Consider the following 21429-nt stretch of genomic DNA (forward strand, 5'->3'; position numbering starts at 1 on the left):
GACCAGATTGACCAGAGCCCATGCGGAATTGGGTAGATTGGAGAGGATGTGTTCAGTTTTAGGAGCCTCGGACGAAGCTCTGGCTCTTTGACACTTTGGTGGCTTCTACATTGCTCTATGGAGTTGAGATATGGGGACCTTCATTGGATCATCACGGGAGGTTTGGTCGCACTGATGGATGGGGGGACATGGAAAAACCTCTGGTCTCTATGATCTCGCGGCTCATTAGAGTCAAGGCTTCAATACCACTTGCCATTATCCGAGCAGAGCTAGTGGCCTCCCCACTAGTGGTTGAGGTGCTCACCAGAACAGTCTTCTTCATACACCGCATGTGGGAACTTCCCAGAGACTGATATGCCCGCCTTGCACTTGAGTCCTCTCGACAGTTAGCCATGCAGGGAGATACAACATGCTGGTATGGGGAGATGACATCATGGTTTCAGGCGCATGGGTTCAGCATAGACAGGTTGCCACCCTTTCAGTATACACTAGATGCACCATCTCTCACTCTTCCACAATCCGAGATCACCAGGCTCATCCGCCAAGACTACAGCCAGCACAGGAGCTGGGCACGAAGATGGCTTTCTACAGAGAGCATCTTCTCCAGCTTACAGAGGACGGTTTTGTGACGAGACCCAGATACATGGACACCCACCTGTCTCATGGGATACGATGTGCATCTATTGGCCAGATACGCACATCTTCTCACCAGCTGCGGATTGAGACTGGGAGATACAGCGGAGTACCAGCAGAGGCCAGGACACGCCCCTTGTGTGACATGGAGCCTGAGACAGAGTTGCATTACACATGCCGCTGCCCTGTCTACTACGAGATACGAGGCCGCTTCCATTGCTTGTTTAGAGAGGGGTTTGGACCACTCTCCAGAGTCATGGGATACGAGGATCAGAGATGCTTGGGTTTTTTCTTGCTCGTGCTGCACAGACACAGAGATAGCCCAATGAGTGGAGAGGCTAGCCGGTCTCAAAGACGGATCACAAATTTCTTTAGAGCAGCCACTGGACAGCAGGAGGAGCTACTCCCATAGCAGAGCTCACATTCGTCTCACACCGGAGGTACATTGATCGACTGAGCAATTGAGCTGGGAGATCCAAACGCCCATGACCGTAGAAGACTACACAACATCGACGGAGGCTGCATCAGAAGATTCAGATCACTTTGGCCAGGCATGCACGACGCCCGGTCAGCACGACGCCTGGTCAGACTACTAACCATGGAGGAGATTGATGAGACCCGCCAGCGACCGATGCTAGATCTCCTGTGATTTAGCTATCCCAGCTAGCTGCTTACTTTGCTTAGTTCACATCGAGCAGCTTAGGATTCCATAGTATTTTTGTTTTGTTATGTTGTTATTTTGTTACTCTTGACTTTGTATCAGATCCACCACATTGTAACTTTCTGGTCTCATAGGTCACGTTGGCCTTTTGAAGACGTTAATATAACATTTCATTTTCTCTCTCTCTCTCTCTCTCTCTCTCTATATGTGTTCGCATCGTCAACTTCGACTTTTGACATTTTCCTCTTTTTTGTGCTCATGATCAGTACAAGGACAATTTTCCACCTCTTGGACATGACAAAAATGTGTATATTAGGAGATGTGAGAGATTGAGAACCATGAAATAGTCTCGGTAATTGTTTGTGCCATACTATATGTTTCCATATAACAAACACATACAAGTATGGAAGTATGATTGGAGTATGTTTTGATCCTTGAATTTAAAACATACGTGGCCCTACTTTTATTTGGAAATATGCAAACGATTATACATGGTATGCACTTGTAGCACCATAGAAATATAAACCTTTTAACAACTTTAGTTTGGATATTGCTATGTATTTCAATCATAATTAATGTCCGCATCAACTTCATTAGCTTGAATTTCTCTTGCGAATTTCAGCCATGTATGTATGATATCATTTTCCATAGGGGTATGATAACAATTTTCCAGAAGGGTATGATTCAGTTAACCATACGAGTATGATTGCAACTATGGTTTGTACATGTGATGGATATTGGGACAACACTTCTGTGGTGGTCGGCATATTTTGTTTATTTTGTCTGAGGAGTGCGCCCTTGAGATGTTTATTTTAATACAAAATTTAAGCGTGCATGCGCACACACAAACACACATCTACCTACGCGCGCGCGCACACGGACACACGCACACGCATGCATGTGCACACAACACACACACTTTTTTTTTAATAGTAATATCAGATTGAATTACTTATGGGAAACTTCAAACGAGGAAAACCCATAGAAACCATTACATGTGGGAATTTTGGAAATCAGAAACAGTCAAAGTAGAACTCTTAGTGAAGGGAGGAGAGCTCATCCAGTTGTGGGCAAGTGTAAGGGATTGATGAAGAGAGTTTCGAAGAGGAATATGTAGCCCATTTGTAGCTACTAAACCATGAAAAACGTACGTGCTCTCCAAACTGTTCAGAGCATCCAAAAACGAACCGAAGCAAAAAAGTATGAATACGGCCGAAGCAATGGCAAAAGCACTCCAAAAAGCGAGAAATATCGACCAAAAGATATCCCAGGGAAATGAGTGCAAAGACATGTAGGGATGTATTCAATAAACCTATCCGTATGAGAGCAATACCACAACAAATGCGGGATAGTCTAGTCTTTGCAGTGCACCGAATGCATCATGAAGAAGCAACTCTTTGGGTATGAAGAAATCAGCCAGTTGGGAGAACTCCAATGAGACATCTCCACATGAACAATCGTCTTTTAGGGGAAGTCTAACATGCCAAATGTTCATGACCTTATTGTGCCATGGTGCAATACGTTTATTCATATTCCATACCATATTGCAGTAATCCGCTATCATATTCCATACCATACCACTCTTTCAGGGGAAGTTTAGCATGCCAAATGTTCATGACCATATTGGCAGATAATGTACGCATAGAAGAACTGTCATAATGCCAATCACAGAGTCGATCCTCAGCAAAAAGTACAACATGCACTCGCGTGTGCGCGCATGCACAAACACACAAAAAAGAAACATGCACACCTTCCCTTGGCCCCCTTGATAAGAAAAAGCAATGACTTCTGCTTGTTTAAGTTCATGGTTGCACTTTATTTTAATGTGTTTGCTAATGTTGACATGTTTGCAAAGGTGGCACATTAGTCCTCTTTGATAGAAAGATGCTTCGTAACTTTCGGAGGGATGGCCACCCATGGCGCAAGAAAAAGGATAACAAAACTGTCAAAGAGGCCCATGAACATTTGAAGGTGAGTTTTACTGACTGTTCCAAGTGCGGTTGTTTTTCACAACTGTACCTTGTTTATTTAAACTCTTTACTAATATAGCATTCTCTCTTTGCTGTTCCTGGTAACAGAGCAAATGGCAATCAATAGTGGTTGTGCTTGTTATTGTTAATCAGAGCAATATTTCAGAGGTGACATAATAGCTTCTGTTTCCAGGTTGGAAGTGAGGAGAAAATACACGTATACTATGCTCATGGGGAAGGCGAATCCAGCTTGCAGCGGAGAGTTTACTGGTTATTGGACAAGTCGGTGGTCAAATCTAATTTTCTAAAAGATAGAAGTTTTGGTTATTTACTCCTGTCACAAGTGGCTTCAGTGAGTGGGGGACTAGTTGTATGTACAACTTCAGCCCCTTCTAACATTGAAGAAGCCATACCTAGTCTTGCTTTTTGTGTCTTGAATGGTACTTTATTTAGTGATAGTGTCACTTTATGCAAACCAGCAGGGTCTGATCATCAGTTTGATCCTTTTCGCAGGGCTCTTGAGCATATTGTTCTCGTTCATTACTTAGAAGTTAAAGAGGTATAATGTTGCTTGTATCAAATTGTCTTGGCTGATTTGATCCTTCAAATATTTGCCTTGCAACACTATTCTTTTGCAGGTTAGGTCCAACATGAATCTTCGCCAACCTACTACCCCTGTACAGAACACACAGCATGAATCGAATACCACATATAAGCCTTTACTAAGCTCGTATTTCACAGGTGTAGAGCCAGTCTTGAGCTCAGAAAGTTCAGCCGGACCCGCTTCAGATCCCTCTCTCGAATTTTCAGAGCTTAATTCTAATGAAAAAGATGATTTTGACAAGTTTTATTTTGAGGATCTTCGATCTACAGGGGAGACTGGTTTTGGTAATACACAACTGGAATCGCAGTTTCTCAGCAGCAGAATGAGTTCAACTTGTGAGCAGGTAAATTATCAAGGTATGATTTTGAGGTGTCTGAGCAGCATCTGCTTATGAACAGGGCTAAATAAGTATGCCTCACTAAAGATGCTATCATGGCTTGTTGATAATGTAGGAGGTGGTGGAAATGTCAATAGAAGTCATATCGGTTGGAGCAATACATCGCAAATGGTTGACCCCACAACCAATTTTTTTGGCCACAGTGAGGACCATGTTATTGGTGCTGTGCATATGCCAATGTCAAATTATTGTTTTCAAAATGTGGTTTGCGAGGGAGCGCCTATCGGTTTGCAAGGTCCTTATGAAAGTCAGGTTTGCCCCCCCCCCACTTTCTTAAAAAAAATTAAAAAAACAACAACAACATCCCCCCACTTCTCTCCACTGTTCTCTACCTACTTTTGTATCACTTGTAGCCCCACATCCAGTCCGTATACGGGACCTTGCCCGTGATTTTCTTATTGGCATTGCTGTATTGCTTGATATTTTTTCTTACCATGGTTGTAACTTTTGGTCTCGTAGATTTGGGCGTTTTGCAGAAGTTAATAAATGTCATTCTCTCTCCACTCTCTTCATGAGCTCACAAGGTCTCTTGGAGTGCTCTCACCTTCGTGAACTTTTAGCCAGCACCAGCTGTTTCTGTTTCATGTACATAAATAAGTTTAAACAAGTGCAATTTCAAACTAACCTTGAGTGGAGCTCAAGTTTCAACATTAGTTGGCTGGTACTTGCAACAATTGCAGCAGAGGTCTTCCTTGTTTACAGAAGCAAGGGGCTTGCTTTACATAACAGACCTTTTGTACTGCCAGCTCGGTGCTTCCTGTTTCCCCTAGGGTAAGGGAACCCTTTGCCCTTGGTGGCAAGGGCTGCCTCCCAGGGGCATGTGACAAGCAGCGCTCTCTGCAGCAACCATACAAGGAGGACCTCGGAACATAGTTACAAGGAAACTCCGTTTCGGAGCCTATCAGATTGGAAACTCTGCTTCCAAAGTCCCCCGTTTCTCGTTACCTTCTTGCCCTTTCTTGCGGGAGTCTCAAAATTTTTATACACACTGTACTTTTAAAGAGCCGTTCCAGTGAAGAGCCGTTCCAGTGAAATGAGCAAGCCGTTTCCGTCTTTGATGGGCTTGCCAGTCTCATTCCCATATGCTGTTCCAGGTGATTATGCCTTGGAAACTTTCTATAAGGTTCTAATCTCCTACACATAGGCCCTCATCATGATACAATTGGTTGCTTGGCCTCATTCAACAATGTAATAGGAAAAAGATGAACTCCCGAAGGAGCTAAAAGAGGCAAAAGAAATGATCCAGCAACTAGAAGACCAAATGAGGGAACAAAAGGAAAATTTATAGAGACAAAGCAAAATGGATCTGGTGACGAAGGCTAAAAATGCTGACGAGCGATACTGCTGGCGATGCTACGCTGCTGCTGTTAAGAGGTCATGCTGAAAAATACCACGGGATGAGGGTACTGATGGGCTGGTTCCCCATGGGTTGTGTGATTCTGACTTCTGATCTTCACTGGGTGACCCCTGGGGTATATAGGGAAGTAGTGCTGGCCCGAGCAGTCTCACATAGAGCCCCCATGAATTTCTAAAATGATGCTAAATGTCAATTATTAGTAAGTTAATAAACTACTAATAAGAGGTGCTTTGTATGTAGTTACTACCTAGGCTTGGTACTAACGATACTGTATGGGAACACTCTACACCTAGCAGACACTGGGTGTGCTCGTGTGCAATCAGAGGGTATCCAACTACGCTAAAGTGCCTGGACATGCACGTCCTGCGTACAGGCTCTCAAGGGTGCCAGAACACTTCCTAGGTTGTCCTAAACCCTAGAAGTAGGAGTTAGCTTGTCCACATGCACATAGAGTTAGATGTGCATGTGACATTTGCCCTGAAGCCTCCCCTGAGCGTACGAATCAGCTCTGGCTAGATGTCTCGCTTGTCTCCGCCGGTGGGACGGGTCGAGCCTCGAAGATGTGGAAGCATCGGGCTCTCTAGATGAACCAAAGTGTCAGGCTGTAGATGAGCTCCCAACAACACTCTCGATTTCGGCTCCACTCCTGGGGTACAAGCTCTGCGGCTGGCTGGAGTCCGGGCCAGCCCTTTTGAATCACAATCATCTTGTTGATTGAAGTCGTCTCGAAACGAAGTGCTAGGCCCGTGAGGGTGGACCGTGCTGTAGCGCTCCAAGTGTACTGGCTAGCTGGCAAAAGTGCAGGCATCAGTCAAAGATCCGAAGCCAAACCTGCTATGCCATGGGGTACTCTCACAGACAGTGGTGCTGTGTCCCAAGTGTATAGTCACAGGCGGTGCATGCTGTAGAGTGACGGCTGTGCACCAACCAAACTCCGAACTACAGTAGCCTGATGGGCAACTAGCAACTCTCCTCAGCTATCTACTAACCTACATGCGCCCCGAAAACTCTGCCAAGAATTCAGTTGTGAGACTCTCCTCTTGGCAATGGTCCATTGTAGCAGGACAAATGTTTCTCCCACTATCAATATCTAACTTCCCAGCCGTGCTGTGTACAAGAAGAAAGGAGTCCCCTGGCGATTGGCTGGAGTAAAAGGGTCCCATCAAAATCACTCCCTTGGGTCCAACTGCACTGGCACCAGGGGACGACTCTCCCACGTCCATAATCGCAAGTGTCCTGACTCTAAGAGCTGATATGTCTGGGTCTATGTCACAAAATGATGACATGGCATGACCACCCGGACAGATTCCAGATAAAATGTCACAAGGGTTCCCTTCCGATGGGGCCCAAGGGACACAAAGAATTAAAGAACTGAAGCTCAAAGTTGTACCAACTTATGGTACCTCGGGCGAGGGGCCTAAAACCCTAAAGCCCAGAAGCTTGCACTCTGAGAGTTTCGTAAATTGTGCTGGCTGTGCCACGTGGCAGGCTGTATAGATTTCTGCGATTCACGCTGGCAGCTTTTGGGGATTGATTGCTTCTGGGGCTCTGTTTTTGGGGCATCCCTTGGAAGAATAAAAGAGCCCATGGGGCCTCACTCTGCAGAGCATCTGGACGCAAAGTCTGAGAGCAGAGGTCTCTCGGGAGTTGTACTTCGCAATGATTAATGATAAAGAAATATTGAAAGGGGCGCTAGACTTTGGGGCCAATACCTCTGGGCACGGAACTATATTGGGCCGTGTCGACTCTCTCTCTCTCTCTCTCTCTCTCTCTCTCTCTCTCTCTCTATTAAAAATCAATTTTGAAGTTTTGTTCGTGTGTTGCTATTGATTTCTCGCTTGGAGTGTCCAAGCTTGTTACAATCTATCACACACACTGATGCTCACAACTCGGAGTCAATGAAAGGAGCACTCGGCCACCTCTGTTGCCTCAATAGTGACTTAGGAGGAGGCCCTCTCTCTCAACCTCAAAGAACATGCAAAACCCTACATCTGAGCAGGCCTGAACTGTAATGAGTACCTCCAGTTGAGTGAAAGCCCCCATCCAGTAGGGAGCCTCTGTGTGCCACTCTATTGGTATACCCTCTACAATATCCTGACGCATGCTCTGCATCCCCCTCATGTCTCACAACTGACGGCTCTGAACCTCCTCTGGAAGTGTTGTAAACTGCAACTAGTCTCAAAAAGTGCGGCCTTGACCCTTTGCCATTGGACCCCAAGAGACATCAGGTCCCCTACCAACTATGTGACCTTATTGTGCGCTAACCAAAGGGTTCTATGCAAGTGGGTGTCTCAAGCGCTCGTCAATGCAAGTGGGCATGTGCTGCTCATGTCACTCCGCAGTTTCTCCCAAGATTGAAGCAAGCTCAAAGCAAAACGGTCCTCCCATCTCTTGTTGAGGCCCACTTTGCGCATCTCTGTGCGCGTGGAAGGGTTCCATGGGCCTCCCGTGTGTGGGACCCAGGCACAAATCCGGTTAAGCAACAGGTCCTTCTAGGGCTCCTCCTCTGGAAGGAGACTTCTGGCAATGAGCTTCCCAAGCAGAGCTCTATTCTGCCGGTGTTGGGTGGATGATCCCTAGCCCTCCCTAAGAGCAAGGTAAAGTAATGACCTACCAAGAAAATTTGGCCCAAGCGGACTGTGTGTGCGGCCTTGACCACGAAAAGTTCTCGATCAAACTCTCCAACTGGCCGATGCAAGAACTCTAGAAAATCAAGTAAGACGTGATGTACCACATAGTAGTCAAAAGCACCTGGTTGGCCATTGCAGCCCCGCCTACAAGGGAAAGCCCTGTCGAGCTCCAATGGAGCAGTTTCCTTTGGATGGATAGGAGGAGAGGAGCAATCTGCTGCTCTGGTGACAAATCCAAACCGGTGTCCTTGAGGGTATCCATGTACAGCTCTCTCCACGCGACCAATCGGGCGTGGGAGCACGACTAACCAAGAATGCCATTGTCTTCTGCCAGTTAGTCAATGCTCTTGTCACATAGCAGAACACCTCAAGAGATTGCTCACATCTGGCCTCCTGGCCCTCCAAAAACATGCCGGAGTCATCAACAAACTCCGCATCCCAAAGCTCATGTCCTCGAATAGGTAATTGCAATCCACACAAGCCAAGCTCCTATGAAGTCAAAAATCAACTCATCGCCTCAGCATAGAATAGGAAGAAGGGGCAAGATTGTCGTACTAACTCTGTGAGCCCGAAGCGCTCCCCTCTTTCCTCTGCCGGCAACACCTGACTTTGCGTACACTTGTAGAGAACCGACACCCTTGTAATCCAAGAATCTGAAAAGCCCATCCGGCAGATAGTGCCCTCAAGGAAGCCCCGATCCACTCTGTCATAGACCTTTTCAAAGTCAAGGAGCACCACTAAATCCTCTCCTCAGAGACGAGCGCGAGTAGTTGCCTCCCAGAAGGCGAAAATATTGTCAAGGATGCTACGCTCCTTGCAAAACCCGTACGTGTCTCGTATATGATGCTCTCAAGTAGCGGTTGAATCCTTGAAAACTCAGAGCCGTCAAAATTTTGTAGGGTGAGTTGAGGATAGTGATGGGTCGCCACTTCCGAATCTCATTTAAAGATTCCCTCTCCTTAGGGACGACCAGTTGATGTTGTGCTAATTCTTTCTATCTTTGTGGTGCGTATGCCCTATCAACTACCTCATTTTTTGTGCTAATTTTTCCGATTTAATGTTTCTTTTAGTGCTAGGCTTCATTATGGTTGAGTCTGCCCTTGATCTCCGGAGTCATGACAAAAACTCAGTATGCTGAATTATGTGTTGATGTATGCTCATGTGTGTGTGGGTGTGGCGTGTGTTGTGTTTGGGAGCATATGTTAGTACCTAGTTCTACACCCACTATTGGGCACTGACGACGTTAGTGGGGATGTCGTGGTATTTAGTCAATGCTACGCATGATGAGCTGATGGTTATATTGTCTTGTGGGTGACTACCATGGGTCTATACCTTGCACTTTCCTTAATAGGTGAATCTAGGCTTATCCTGGATTCATCTAGGTATATGAGATAAATCAAGCCCTCGCTCACGCTATCTAGCATTTCCCCAGTGTGCAGAATGTGTTGGTATGCACTACACAAGTCTTGACCAAGAACCTCTGAATTTGGTGAAACCATCCTCCCTTGGGTAGCTATCTCGTTGGGGGGGGGGGGGGTGTGCCTACGAAGCCTTCTTAACCTCCTCTAGCTGGAGTGGGCTCTTAAGCCTTTGGCGCTGCTCCTTTGTGACAAAGCAAGGTATCTATGCCCACACGTGCTCTTTGCGTGCATCCTAGCGCTTTGACTGTTGCTCTGCTGAGAGCAACTCACGGTAAAGTTGATAGCAAGTGCATGCATATCATCATGCTCTATGGCAATTGTCCCATCCGGTCTCCCTACAGGTGAACACTGGTATGCGCATGTCGAGGACCCATCATGTCAACAACTCACTAGTAATTCTATCTCCCACCTTAGTCTATTGAGATGCTCGACGGTAGAAGGCAAACCCATGGCGTTGCTCCTCAATGGTAATTAGCTGTTGCCGAGTCTTGCATGTGATCCTCCATCCAAGGGCTACCTAGTTGACACTCTTGCATTTGTTGTAAAGAAGCAATGCCCCGCTAGAGCCGTTTCTCTTCCTTTCGGGCCGCAGCCAAGCGGGCTGCTGATTCCTAGAGGAAGAAGTGACTAAGTTCCACAAGGCAAGTGGCCGTGTCACGAGACTGTGACAACCACTATATATATTTTTTGGATTTTTCCCTTGATTTTTATTTAATTTTTGAGACCCTCTTGTTAAAATCACAAATGCTCAGACATTGCATGGCCAGTGTGAAATGGCCGTTGGCCAAGATAGGAGTCAAGACCAAGCAACCAGAATATGGTTGGGTCGATCGGCACTGGAATCCGACTAGTAAAGAAGTGGCTAGGCTCGGTTAAAGTTATTTAGGCCCCTTGACAAGACTTCATAAGTTGGTGGGTACTAGGAATTAAACCAAAAGGAGCAAACTGGACACATGGCAGTAGGAGAGCAATGTGTAGGTCAACTTTCTCTCCAGAAGCTCATCCCAAGAGGGGGCGCCCAAATTTGGGGTTGGGGGCTGATTTTTATTAGTGTGCTCCACAGTCTGTGTGTGCGAGTAGTGGATGCAGGTGATTACAGCTTTAATGGAAAGCTTGCCTTCTCCCTTGTTTCATACAGTGTGATGATTGCTCTCACGCATCTCTCTCTCTCTCTCCTCTACACATATGGCAATTGTAACCGGCTTGGACACTCCAAACCCGGAAATCAATAGCAACACACAAACCGATACTTCAAAATGACTGAACTTCAATTAAGAGAGAGAGAGAGAGTCGACACGGCCCGGCGTAGTTCCATGCCTAGAGGTATTGGCCCCAAAGTCTGGTGCCCTTTCTGTATTTATTTTTCATTAATCATTGCAAAGTACAAATTCCAAGGGACCTCTGCTCTCAGACTCTGCGTCCAGATGCCTTCAGAGTGAAGCCCCAAGGGCTCTTATAAAGTTTATAGGGGATGTCAAAAGCAGAGCCCCGAAAGCTTCAAACTCAAAAGCAAATAGTCCCCAAAAGCATCTGGTCTAAGATCTGCCCCAAAAAGCAGGCAGCGCAAATTACGGAAATGCGTACAGGTTGCCATGTCAGCGTGTCAGCGCGTTATGCGGAAATCCGTGCCACCTTTCAGGGTCAAAATGTTGTATTGAATGGACATGGAACCAATCTACAGGCAATGCGTCAAGTTTTTCCACCACCCACGGTACATCCTGGATATTTCGGGGGTGGATCCGTGTTCCAAAGTATGGCTGGTTATGCACCTGGAAACCAACAGTACATGCCTAGAACAATGTTTGGGGGTATGCATGGCATGACGCCAAACCCCATGTATGGTAACATTGGCATGCAGCAAGGCTTTCAGAGCAATCAGGGCCAGTTTGGGGTGCCACAAGTCAATTTTGGCATGGCTGGTTTTTCTGGACAGCAGCCAGATATGGCACCTTTGATGCAGAATCTCAATGACCAAGGGGCACAGATGGTCCCTACTACAGTGCCCATGCTGTAGACGCTTCCCTATGACAATTTGGGGCCAATAGAGAAGCCAAAACCATACAAAGAAGGAGGTGCAGCTGTGAAGTTCAGCACCTTTAGTGGCTTCGAGGATAAAACAAAGGCTCTTACTTTCCTCCAACAGTTTGATACAGCTTATGCAAGAGGGAATTTTACAGAAGCCTCTAAAGTAAGAAAAGCTGCCACTTTCTTAAAGGACAATGCGCTCACATGGTGGACGACATTGTTAATGCAAGGACAGGCACCCGCCACTTGGGTTTACTTCAAGAAAATGTTTGCATCTGCTTGGTTGTCAGATGAATTTGAAGCCGACGTCATGACAGATTGGCACCAGCTTACTTCGGCTACATGCAAGAGCTTGCTGGAGTACAACATGAGGTTTTGTAAAGCGTTACTCTCAGTGACCTCCTACGGATTTGTGCCATTGACAGAGCAGAAAGAGAAGTAATGTTGTGGGTTGCCTAAAGGGCTTTGCGATTACTGTACCAAGAACAGAGTGGCTACCCTCACTCAACTTATGGAAGTTGCGAACACTGGTCTTGCCTTGTTGAAAGGAGAAGACAGTGAGTGGGTTTCCGAGCAATGAGAAAGGAGGGCAGCAAAAGAAAAATTCAGCGAAGAAGCCCTTTGCGAAAACGGCTCTTGAAGCGTCACAGGGGTCAGAAAAGGCCACCAAAGACAAGGATTCAGCCGGGACTTCTGGAGCGCAGGCAAGGAAGCAGAAAAGGAAGCCTTTTAAGCATAAGACGCCCGAGGAAAAGAAGGTCTTGATGGCTGAAAACAAGTGCTTTATATGCGAGGAGACTGGTCATTTTGCAGCTAACTGTCCACCAAAGAAAAGGCCAGCTGACTCAGATGACAAAGAGGACAAGAAAGGAAAGAAGCCTATGCCCTCGGCAGGTTTAGTGCCAGACATGTTGGGCGACAAGCCTAGTACAGATGCCAGTGAATTATGCAGAGTGTGGGGTAAAGTTAGAGACCAGATGGCACTTATCTTCTTTGATCCAGGTGCCAAAGCGAACTTTATCACACCAGAATTAGCTATGAAGCTGGGCATCAGAGCTGAAGAGATGGGGTATACCGCAGAGGCAGGATTGGCATGTCCTGGCCACTCAGAGTGCGTTACTCCCATCATTGGAAAGCTGCGTCTGCATATTCAGTCGTATGTGGACACAGAAGAGTTCTACATCATGCCGTTGGAAGGATGTGAAGTCTTGTTGGGGATCCCGTGGATGTTCCGAGTGCATGGAGTCTTGGATGCCTACAACAAAAAGATCACTGTATAGCATAGGGGCAAAACTCACATCTTGGATGTAAAGCTAAAAGGAGAGTTAGTCCCTATTGTATCTGCTTCTGCTATCACTTCTGTAATAAAGAATCATCTTTCTGCGTACTTGGTTTTTGCACGTGATGTTTCAGATAGTTGCCAGTCAAATTTATCTGTGTTAGATAAAGACAGGTTAGAATTTTTGCAAAAGTTCAATGGCTGTTTTTCTGATTCATTACCGTCTCAACTATTGCGGGAGAGGCCTGAGGCTCATGCGATTGATTTGGTGCCAGGTTGTAGCCCACCAAATAGGCCACCATATAGGGTTAGTGAGGCGTAACGGAAAGAGATTATGAGCCAAGTGGAGGAGCTCTTAGAGAAAGGGCTGATTCAGCCTAGCTCGTCACCCTATTGCTCTCCAGTGCTCTTAGTACAGAAAAAGGATGGCTCGTGGCGCATGTGTATTGACTACCGTGGGTTAAATAAGAATACCATCAAGATTAGGTTTCCTATTCCAAGGATTGATGATATTCTTGACCGCCTAGAGGGTGCGGCGATTTTCAGCAGGATCGACCTTAAAAGTGGGTACCATCAGATTCGAATTAGGCCTGAGGATGTGCACAAGACTGCGTTTAGAACGACATTTGGTCTCTACGAGTTCTTAGTGATGCCATTTGGTCTTACAAATGCTCCTGCTACGTTCAATAGGATGATGGATAGGATCTTCCGTCCATATTAGAACTTTGTTGGCACATTCTTTGATGACATGATAGTCTACTCGAAGAATGAAGAGGAGCATAGGCATCGCTTGACCATTGTGTTCGAAGAGTTGCGCAGGAACAGATTGCACATCAATGGCAAGAAAAGCGAGTTTTTCTTGTAAGAGATCCACTTCCTCGGACACATTGTGTCAAAGGATGGTGTCCGAATGGATCCTGCGAAGGTAGAAGCAATCAAGACATGGCCAGCTTTAAGACTGTGCATGTCCGTAGCTTCTTAGGGCTATGTTCTTACTACAGAAGATTCATTCGCAACTTTGCAGAGATTGCTTCACCTTTACATGCTTTGCAAAAGAAAGAGGTCACTTTCAGATGGACCCAAAAAGAGATTTCAGCTTTTAATCTCTTAAAGGAAAAGATGACTTCAGATCCAGTCATTGTTTTGCCAGATCTCAGGAAGTCATTTGTGGTTCAATGTGACGCTTGTGGCAGTAGCATTGGTGCAGTGCTAATGCAAGATGGCAGGGTAGTAGCCTATGAGAGCAGGATCTTGCAAGGACCAGAGATGACCATGCAGGTCTATGAAAAAGAGTTACTGGCTGTGATTCATGCGCTCTTAAGTTGGAAACACTATCTGCTAGGTGCTGATTTTGTTGTCCAAACGCATCATCAGACCTTGCGATACTTTCTGACATAGTCAAAGCTATCGGAAAAGCATATGCGATGGGCAAACATTCTCTCCATGTTTCACTTCCAAATTGTGCATGTAGAAGGTGGCTGATGCGTTATCAAGAAAGCCACAAATTTCAGCTGTGTCAATTCCTTATCATCATGAGCTTGATGACATGAAGGAACAGTATGCGAATGACGAAGATTTTGCAAGGATCTTCGAACAGTTACATGAAGGACAACGTCATGAGTAGTACCTCCTTAGAGATGGTTTTATGATGATCCATGGCAGACTTTGTGTCACTAGGCCATTGCGACATAAGGTCATGGTAGAGAGTCATGTCGCACCGTATGCAGGGCATCGTGGTATAGATGCTACAGTGAAAGCGGTTGAGACATTCTTTTATTGGCCTACCTTGAGGAAAGATGTGGATGCCTTTGTGCGAGCATGCGTGATTTGCCAAAAGGTCAAGTTTGACAGGCAAAAGGCACCATGGCTGTTACAGCCATTGTCGATTCCAGATAAACCATGGGAAAGCATAGCAATGGATTTTATCTTTGATCTTCCAAGAACACAGATAGGAAATGATGGAATCTGGACCATTATTTGGAGATTCAGCAAGCAAGCTCATTTCATTCCTATTAGGAAGAAGATAAAACCAGATCAGATGGCACGTTTCTTTATGTACAATATCTTTAAGTACCATGGTATGCCACAATCGATTGTTAGTGACCGTGACCCACGGATAACAAGTCTATTCTGGAAAAGCATATTTGAGAATATGGGCACTATGCTTAAGTTCTCATTGTCATTTCATCCACAGACAGATGGGCAGTTAGAAGAGGCAAAGTCTACTGTCTTGGATCTGCTTAAGTGCTATGTGTCAGAGCACAAGGCCAAGTGGGAGCAGTATTTGCCGTTGGTTGAGTATGCATACAATAATACAGTGCATTCTTCAACAGGCAAAAGCACCTTTTGAAATTGTCGAAGGTCATGTGAAAGTTCCTCCCATTTTGCATACCAAGGAAAAGATCTTTTAGGCAGATCAATATGTACAGAATATGGATGAAATTTACCAGAAGATAAAGCATGCCCTTGAAAGGACACAGGCAAAGCAAAAGAAAGCTGCTGATCTCCACCGTCGTGAATTGTTGTTTTCACTTGGTGATTGGGTACTTTTGCGGTTTGAAAAGGCACGCTTAAAGAAGCGAAAAGGTAAAGAAAGTCTCTTTACAAAGCTTAGTATGCGTTACTATGGGCCTTTTCAAGTAACAGAGAAGATCAGTGATGTCAGTTATAGGCTGAAATTACCTGAGAACTGGAAGATTCACAATGCTTTTCACGTGAGTCTTCTCAAACCATTTATTGGTGATGTGCCAAAGAATATGCCAGTTGAAGAGCAGCCAGAAGTTGAAGAGTTTGATGAAATTTTGGTCCCAGAACAGATCATGGCACACAAGGAAAGAAAAGTCAAAGGCAAGGTTACAAGGCGATATTTGGTGAAGTTCAAGAACTATCCACCTATAGATGCAAAATGGATGGAAGAGAGTGAACTGTTAGAGTCACCAAATGTATTGCAACTCTACTCTGAAGCCTTTGGTTTACCACCTACGTATTCTCCAACTCAAGAAGAGCAAAGGTCAAAAGGAAAGAGATCTGCGCTAGAGGGGGGTGATCCAGGAGCTAGCACTTCTCATGTATCTATGGATTTAGTGCAATAGAAGTGTACCCTGCTTGGCAATTGCTCTTGGGGAATAAAAGTTTTGTCCAAAAGTCTGTTCAGTGCTATAGAAGTAAGTATGTCTTATCAGTTGTCAAGAGTACAACAATTGCTTCTAATGAGTACATGTTGACGCATTTTTAAACTGCTGGTTTATTAAGCTTGAAGGATTCGAAGTGTACTAGAAGTTATGGACTCTATTAAAGCTAGTGGCACAGTGTGAAAGCTATCCACTATGTCAATGAAACAGTCTCACAGGTAGACCATACATGAGTTAACAAGTGTTGAATACACAAGAGTGTTAACTATGAGCATGTATGTCTCGTACCATGTTAACCAGGTGTGTACACACGAAACGGTTGACAGCCGTGATACGGTGTCCATGAAGTGCTGTACACACTAATGGATTGATATTAATGCAAACGAGGACGTTCGCGATTTCAAGAGGGGGGTATGTCACAAGTCTGTGGCAACTTTACTTGTTGATTTCTTTTTGGGGGAATTTTATTTGACTTGTTTTAAAGCACCCCTCTCGAAATGCCAATGCCCGAGTTGTGTGAGGCGGACAATGATAGTTTAGGCCGAACTGCCAGTGAGCATTGAAGTTGAGCAAATGGACTAAGGTTAGCCACGGTGGGGCTACGAGTGTAAATCACCTTATAGCTGGCCGACATTGCATTTACCGATGTGGTTCCAGTGATGATTGATGGTCGGACGACCAGTGTGAGTGCCGTGGAAGCATCTCCTAAAATTTAGGGAACTGCTATTTTGGGCCGTGAAATGTGTTCGCGTCATTAGCTCTGGAATGACAAGGGGAACATTTTATTGCTCTGCTGCCAAGTCAATTGACGTAGCAGTTGAGATATTTTTAGCCAAGCTGGCCAGAGTCGGAAACTGCACGAGGTGTCAGCTCGTGAGCAATTCTGCCACTTTGGGAGAGCTGGGCGAGTTGTTTATCAGCAAAAGGGGCACCATTTTCAGCCACAGGCAGATTGAAACAGGTTGAGAGCTATGGAGTGCTTCCTTTCCCTCTTATGTACAGTGCGGTGCCGGGAGTGATGCCCTGCACGCTACGCATTGCCCTCTCTCTCCCCTATGAGCAGTTATGTTATGCCCCACTAGTGGGCTTCTCATGTGACCAATGTACAGTTGTGTGGGTTCATGCGCGATTGCTGAGGCAAGAGCCTCTTGCACAAGTACTGGATTAGCTAGTGGCTAATCCCCCGCAGGTACAGGTGAATTCGGAGAGGTTTCACGTGAGAAATCTCGTCCGATTCATAGGGCAAGTAGCCCTACAGGTGTGGGAGCTCGAGGACTTGCTACGGATGCGACTGGCACACGAAACGGAGCCTGAAACAGGGAATTACAGCCTGCTGTGTATTTATGCAGGTTTAGGGTTTCGGCCCTAAACGGTCCCTAATACCCCCAAGAGGTTCGGGGGCGCGAGGGGACCGCTATATAGGAGATTGGGCGCATTTTCGGGCAGAAAACAGAGAATTCAGCGTGCTGCAGATTCTCGCCAGGTTTTGCAAAGTGTCCGTATGCGTCGGGAAAGTCATCTAATGTGTGGGAATACTGACTGTGAAGGGTCCTAGTACAGTTATGTTGCCGAAATCGGGCCAGAACAGATGGAATTCAGCCCAGATTGTGCGGGGCAGCTTGTAGGGAATCACAGGTTTTATTCCCTCTGTTAAAGAATAAAGAAATACCGAAAGGGGTGCCAACCTTTGGGGCCTACAGGTGTCGTTGTCTGCTTGGAAGCATTCTAGCTTCTTGGCCGTGCTATTTGTCTTGAAGTGTAATTCAGTGTCGGTTACAGGTTTCTTTTAAGTCATTGCTTTGTGTCGTAAAGTCAAGTGTTGAAGAATCGGGTGAAAGCTAACGTCTACCGCCCCACGGGCCGGTTTCACCTCCTCCATCCACTTCGCATTCAATGCTGGATGGTTCTTAACTAAGAATCGCCGTTCATTTACCTTTCTCTTTTCTTTCCTAATGAGCCAATATCTGTTCCAAAACAAGAATCTCCTCGCTCTCTTCCATTTCAGGTTGCGCCTCAGGCTCCTTGTTGACTGGCACCACACCCTTGAAATTTTTCAAGGGAGTCACATGAAAAGCATTATGAATCTTCCAAGTATCTGGCAACTTCAGTTTGAAGGATACATCGTTGATCTTCTCTTTAATCTAGAAAGGGCCATAGTATCTTAGCTTTGGACAAAGACGCTCCTTTCCTTTTCATTTCCTTAGGCGTGTCTTCTCAAACCGTAAAAGCACCCAATCATCTTCCTTCACCTGTAAGTCATGTCGGCTACCTTCTTATGTTGTGCTTGAGACTTCTCAAGAGCCTTGTGCACCTTGGCAAAAGCAGTATCAAGATCTAGATCATACTGATCTCCTTCAAAAATCTTATCCTTGGTCTGGGGAAATCTTTGATCTACCAGCTGATTCCCTTTTTTCTTTCTTTCCTTGTGCCCTGGGACTTGTGGGTAGCTTCTTTAGCTTCCCCTGTCCATTGGCATGTCATCTCAATCATCGGAACCCTAAGACGCACTATCATCTGATCCCCTTTCTCTAGACTCCTCTGATGAACTTGCATATGGTTCCCTTAGTTCGTCGGAACCCTCTGATTCTCCAGAATCGTGTGAGGAATGTCATCCGGTTCCCTTGATTCATTCTTTTCAATCTGGCGGACTCTTGCCTTGTTGAGGTGGATAGTATCCTGTTTGTAAGATAAGTGAATGAGCCGGCATGCGTTCCAATCGTTCCTTAGCATGTTGCATAAGTCTCTGAATAGAGTCAGACTTCTAATTTAGACAATAGTCGCGAATCTCTTTTAGCAAGCCACAAAAAAACCGCTCAATCTGGTCTTTCAAAGTAATCTTCCGAAACGAAGACACTAGCAAATAAGTATCCCCATCCAATGGATCTTTCTCAGTCATTTGCAAGTGATGCCAAGTCGTGATGACATCTTGTGCATATTCATTTGATATCCAAGTGGAGTGAAAATTGTTTTGAATTTTAATCACGTCGCAAGTGCTTCTCTGCGTAGCAATAGAGTAGACCACCATATCAACTTGACGGCCTGACTCCCTGCCTTGAACTCCTTGGTTTTCTTGTTGATCTGTTCATTGTCAAAAGAGGACGAGCTCTCCTCCTTTGAATGGCTAGATGGCCTTCCATGCCTTCTAGACTTTTTTTCTTTCAAAAGAATCTTGTCTTAGGTGCTTAGATATTGAGGAACCTTACTTCAAATGGCGCCTTCCCCGTGTGTTGTTGTAGGCAAACTCCACCAAGGCAAATACTTTTCACTTTAAGTCTTCTGATTCGAAATATAAGACTTCAACAAATCCAATTCCATTGAATTGGCTATCTCAAATTGCCATCTGTCTTAGGGTGGAACGAGGACAAGAACTGCAACCGCGTGCCAATGTTCTCCCAGATTGCCCTCCAAAATAAACTAGTAAACCGGGGATCTCTCTTCAAAGCAATGGACTTAGGCATGCTATATATTCGGAAAATCTGTGGGACAAACAGTTTCGCCAAATGGTCGGGCTTAACTGTTTTCTTTACCGGAATGAAGTGGGCATGTTTACTGAATCTGTCGATGCCATCATACCCACTTTGAGTCTTGGGGAGATCAAAGATGAAATCCATAGCAATGCTTTCCCAGGGGCGGGTGGAAATGGGTAAAGGCGATAAGAGTTTGTGTGCCTTATGCCTGTCAAAACCTAACCTTTTAGCATATTAAACAACTGCGAACAAAGTGATCCACATCCTTTTTAAGCCTCGGCCAATAGAAGTAACGCTCCACACCCTTCAAGGTGGGTTCTATGCCGCGGTGGCCTGTAAAAGGTGGACAATGGCACTCTGTCAAAACCTTTTCCCTCAAGGGCTGTGTAACACACAACATCGTTTTCCGCATCAAATAGCCATCCCATATGGAATAGCGTGAAACTGTCTCCCCATCTTGTATCCTAGTAAAAATATCAACCAAGTCAGGATCCGTGGCGTACTGATCAACTGTATCCTCGAAGCTTCTGTGATGAATCGCGGAAATAGCCAGAACCAAGGGCTTCCGAGACAATGCATCTGCCAGTAAATTCTTATGTCCTTGAGCATGGACAATCTGGAAGTGAAACTGTGATTGACAGGAGGGTAGCCCATCGCATCCTCTTTTCCGAAAGCTGCTTCTGTGACAAGAAGTAGCGTAAACTCTGATGATCCGTAAAGACTGTATAATCAGCTCCAAGTACATAGTGTCGCCACTGAGTAAGAGTATGGATTACTTGCAATAGCTCTTTTTCATAAATCTGTGAAACCATTTCAGGATGTAAAAACGTCCTGCTCTCATAAGCAAATACATGGCCTTCTTGTATCAAGCTTGCTTCCAAACTGCGACCATATGTCACCAGCGTGTGACTACTATCTATCCTTTTTGTTGATTTCTTTCTTATTATTTATTTACTTTCACTTTTTGGAAACACCCCTCGGAAAATCTAACTGCCCTGCATTGCATAGCTAGTGTGGAACTGTCCAGAGGGAGTCCAGGCTTGAGGGCAAGAGAGCACTAAGGTTGGACAAGGACTATGGTTAGCCAAAGTGGGGTCATTGACTAGCCAAAGTGGAATCCTTTGCTACAGAGGCTACATTTCAGTTCTGGGTGTGGCTGCAGTGTACAAAGGGGGTCAGATGACCTAGAAAGATACAATGGCAGCATCTCCTAAAATTTAGGGAACTGCTATTTTGGGACTTGAAAATGTGTTTGCGTCATTACCTCCGGAATGACAAGGGAAACATTTTCTTACTCTGCCGTGAAGTCAAATGGGCAACCGGTTGGGAGATTTTTAGGCGGCAACCCCGAAATAGCTTGTAAATGCACCAAGTGGCACATTTCTGTGCACTTTCCTCATGGAACAAGAAGTGGCGTTGAATTTATAGCTGGGAGGCTCATTTTGCAAGTTCTTGTCACAGGTTAAGAGCTATGGAGTGATTCCTTTCCCTCTTATGTACAGTGCGTTGCCAGGAGTGATGCCCTGCACACTACGTACTGCCCTCTCTCTCCCCTATGGCAGTATGTTATGCCCCTCTAGTGGGCTTTTCAATCGACCATGTACAGTTGTGTGGGTTCATGCGCGATTGCCGAGGCAAGAGCCTCTTGCACAGGTACTGGATTAGCTAGCGGCTAATCCCCCGCAGGTACAGGTGAATTCGGAGAGGTTTCACGCCAGAAATCTCTTCCGATTCAAAGGGCAAGTAGCCCTACAGGTGCGGGAGCTCGAGGACTTGCTACGGATGCGACCGGCACGCGAAACGGAGCCCGAAACAGTAAATTACAGCCTGCTGTGTATTTTTGCAGGTTTAGGG

General features: G+C 45.6%; 1 protein-coding gene across 1 annotated transcript in view; it reads left to right on the forward strand.

Annotated features, from left to right (window-relative positions):
• The window catches only part of LOC147447948 (calmodulin-binding transcription activator 5-like), an 85498-nt gene that overhangs the window by 21144 nt on the left and 42925 nt on the right, over nucleotides 1-21429 (forward strand). Inside the window, exons 3-7 of the mRNA XM_086523848.1 lie at nucleotides 3150-3265; nucleotides 3458-3546; nucleotides 3778-3823; nucleotides 3903-4224; nucleotides 4321-4517. Of these exons, the coding sequence (XP_086379974.1) occupies nucleotides 3150-3265; nucleotides 3458-3546; nucleotides 3778-3823; nucleotides 3903-4224; nucleotides 4321-4517 (770 nt within the window). The remainder of the gene's footprint in view (nucleotides 1-3149; nucleotides 3266-3457; nucleotides 3547-3777; nucleotides 3824-3902; nucleotides 4225-4320; nucleotides 4518-21429) is intronic.

The sequence above is a fragment of the Adiantum capillus-veneris genome, chromosome 11, assembly GCF_014529385.1.
Source record: "Adiantum capillus-veneris isolate H3 chromosome 11, ASM1452938v2, whole genome shotgun sequence".
NCBI classification, from domain to species: Eukaryota; Viridiplantae; Streptophyta; class Polypodiopsida; order Polypodiales; family Pteridaceae; genus Adiantum; species Adiantum capillus-veneris.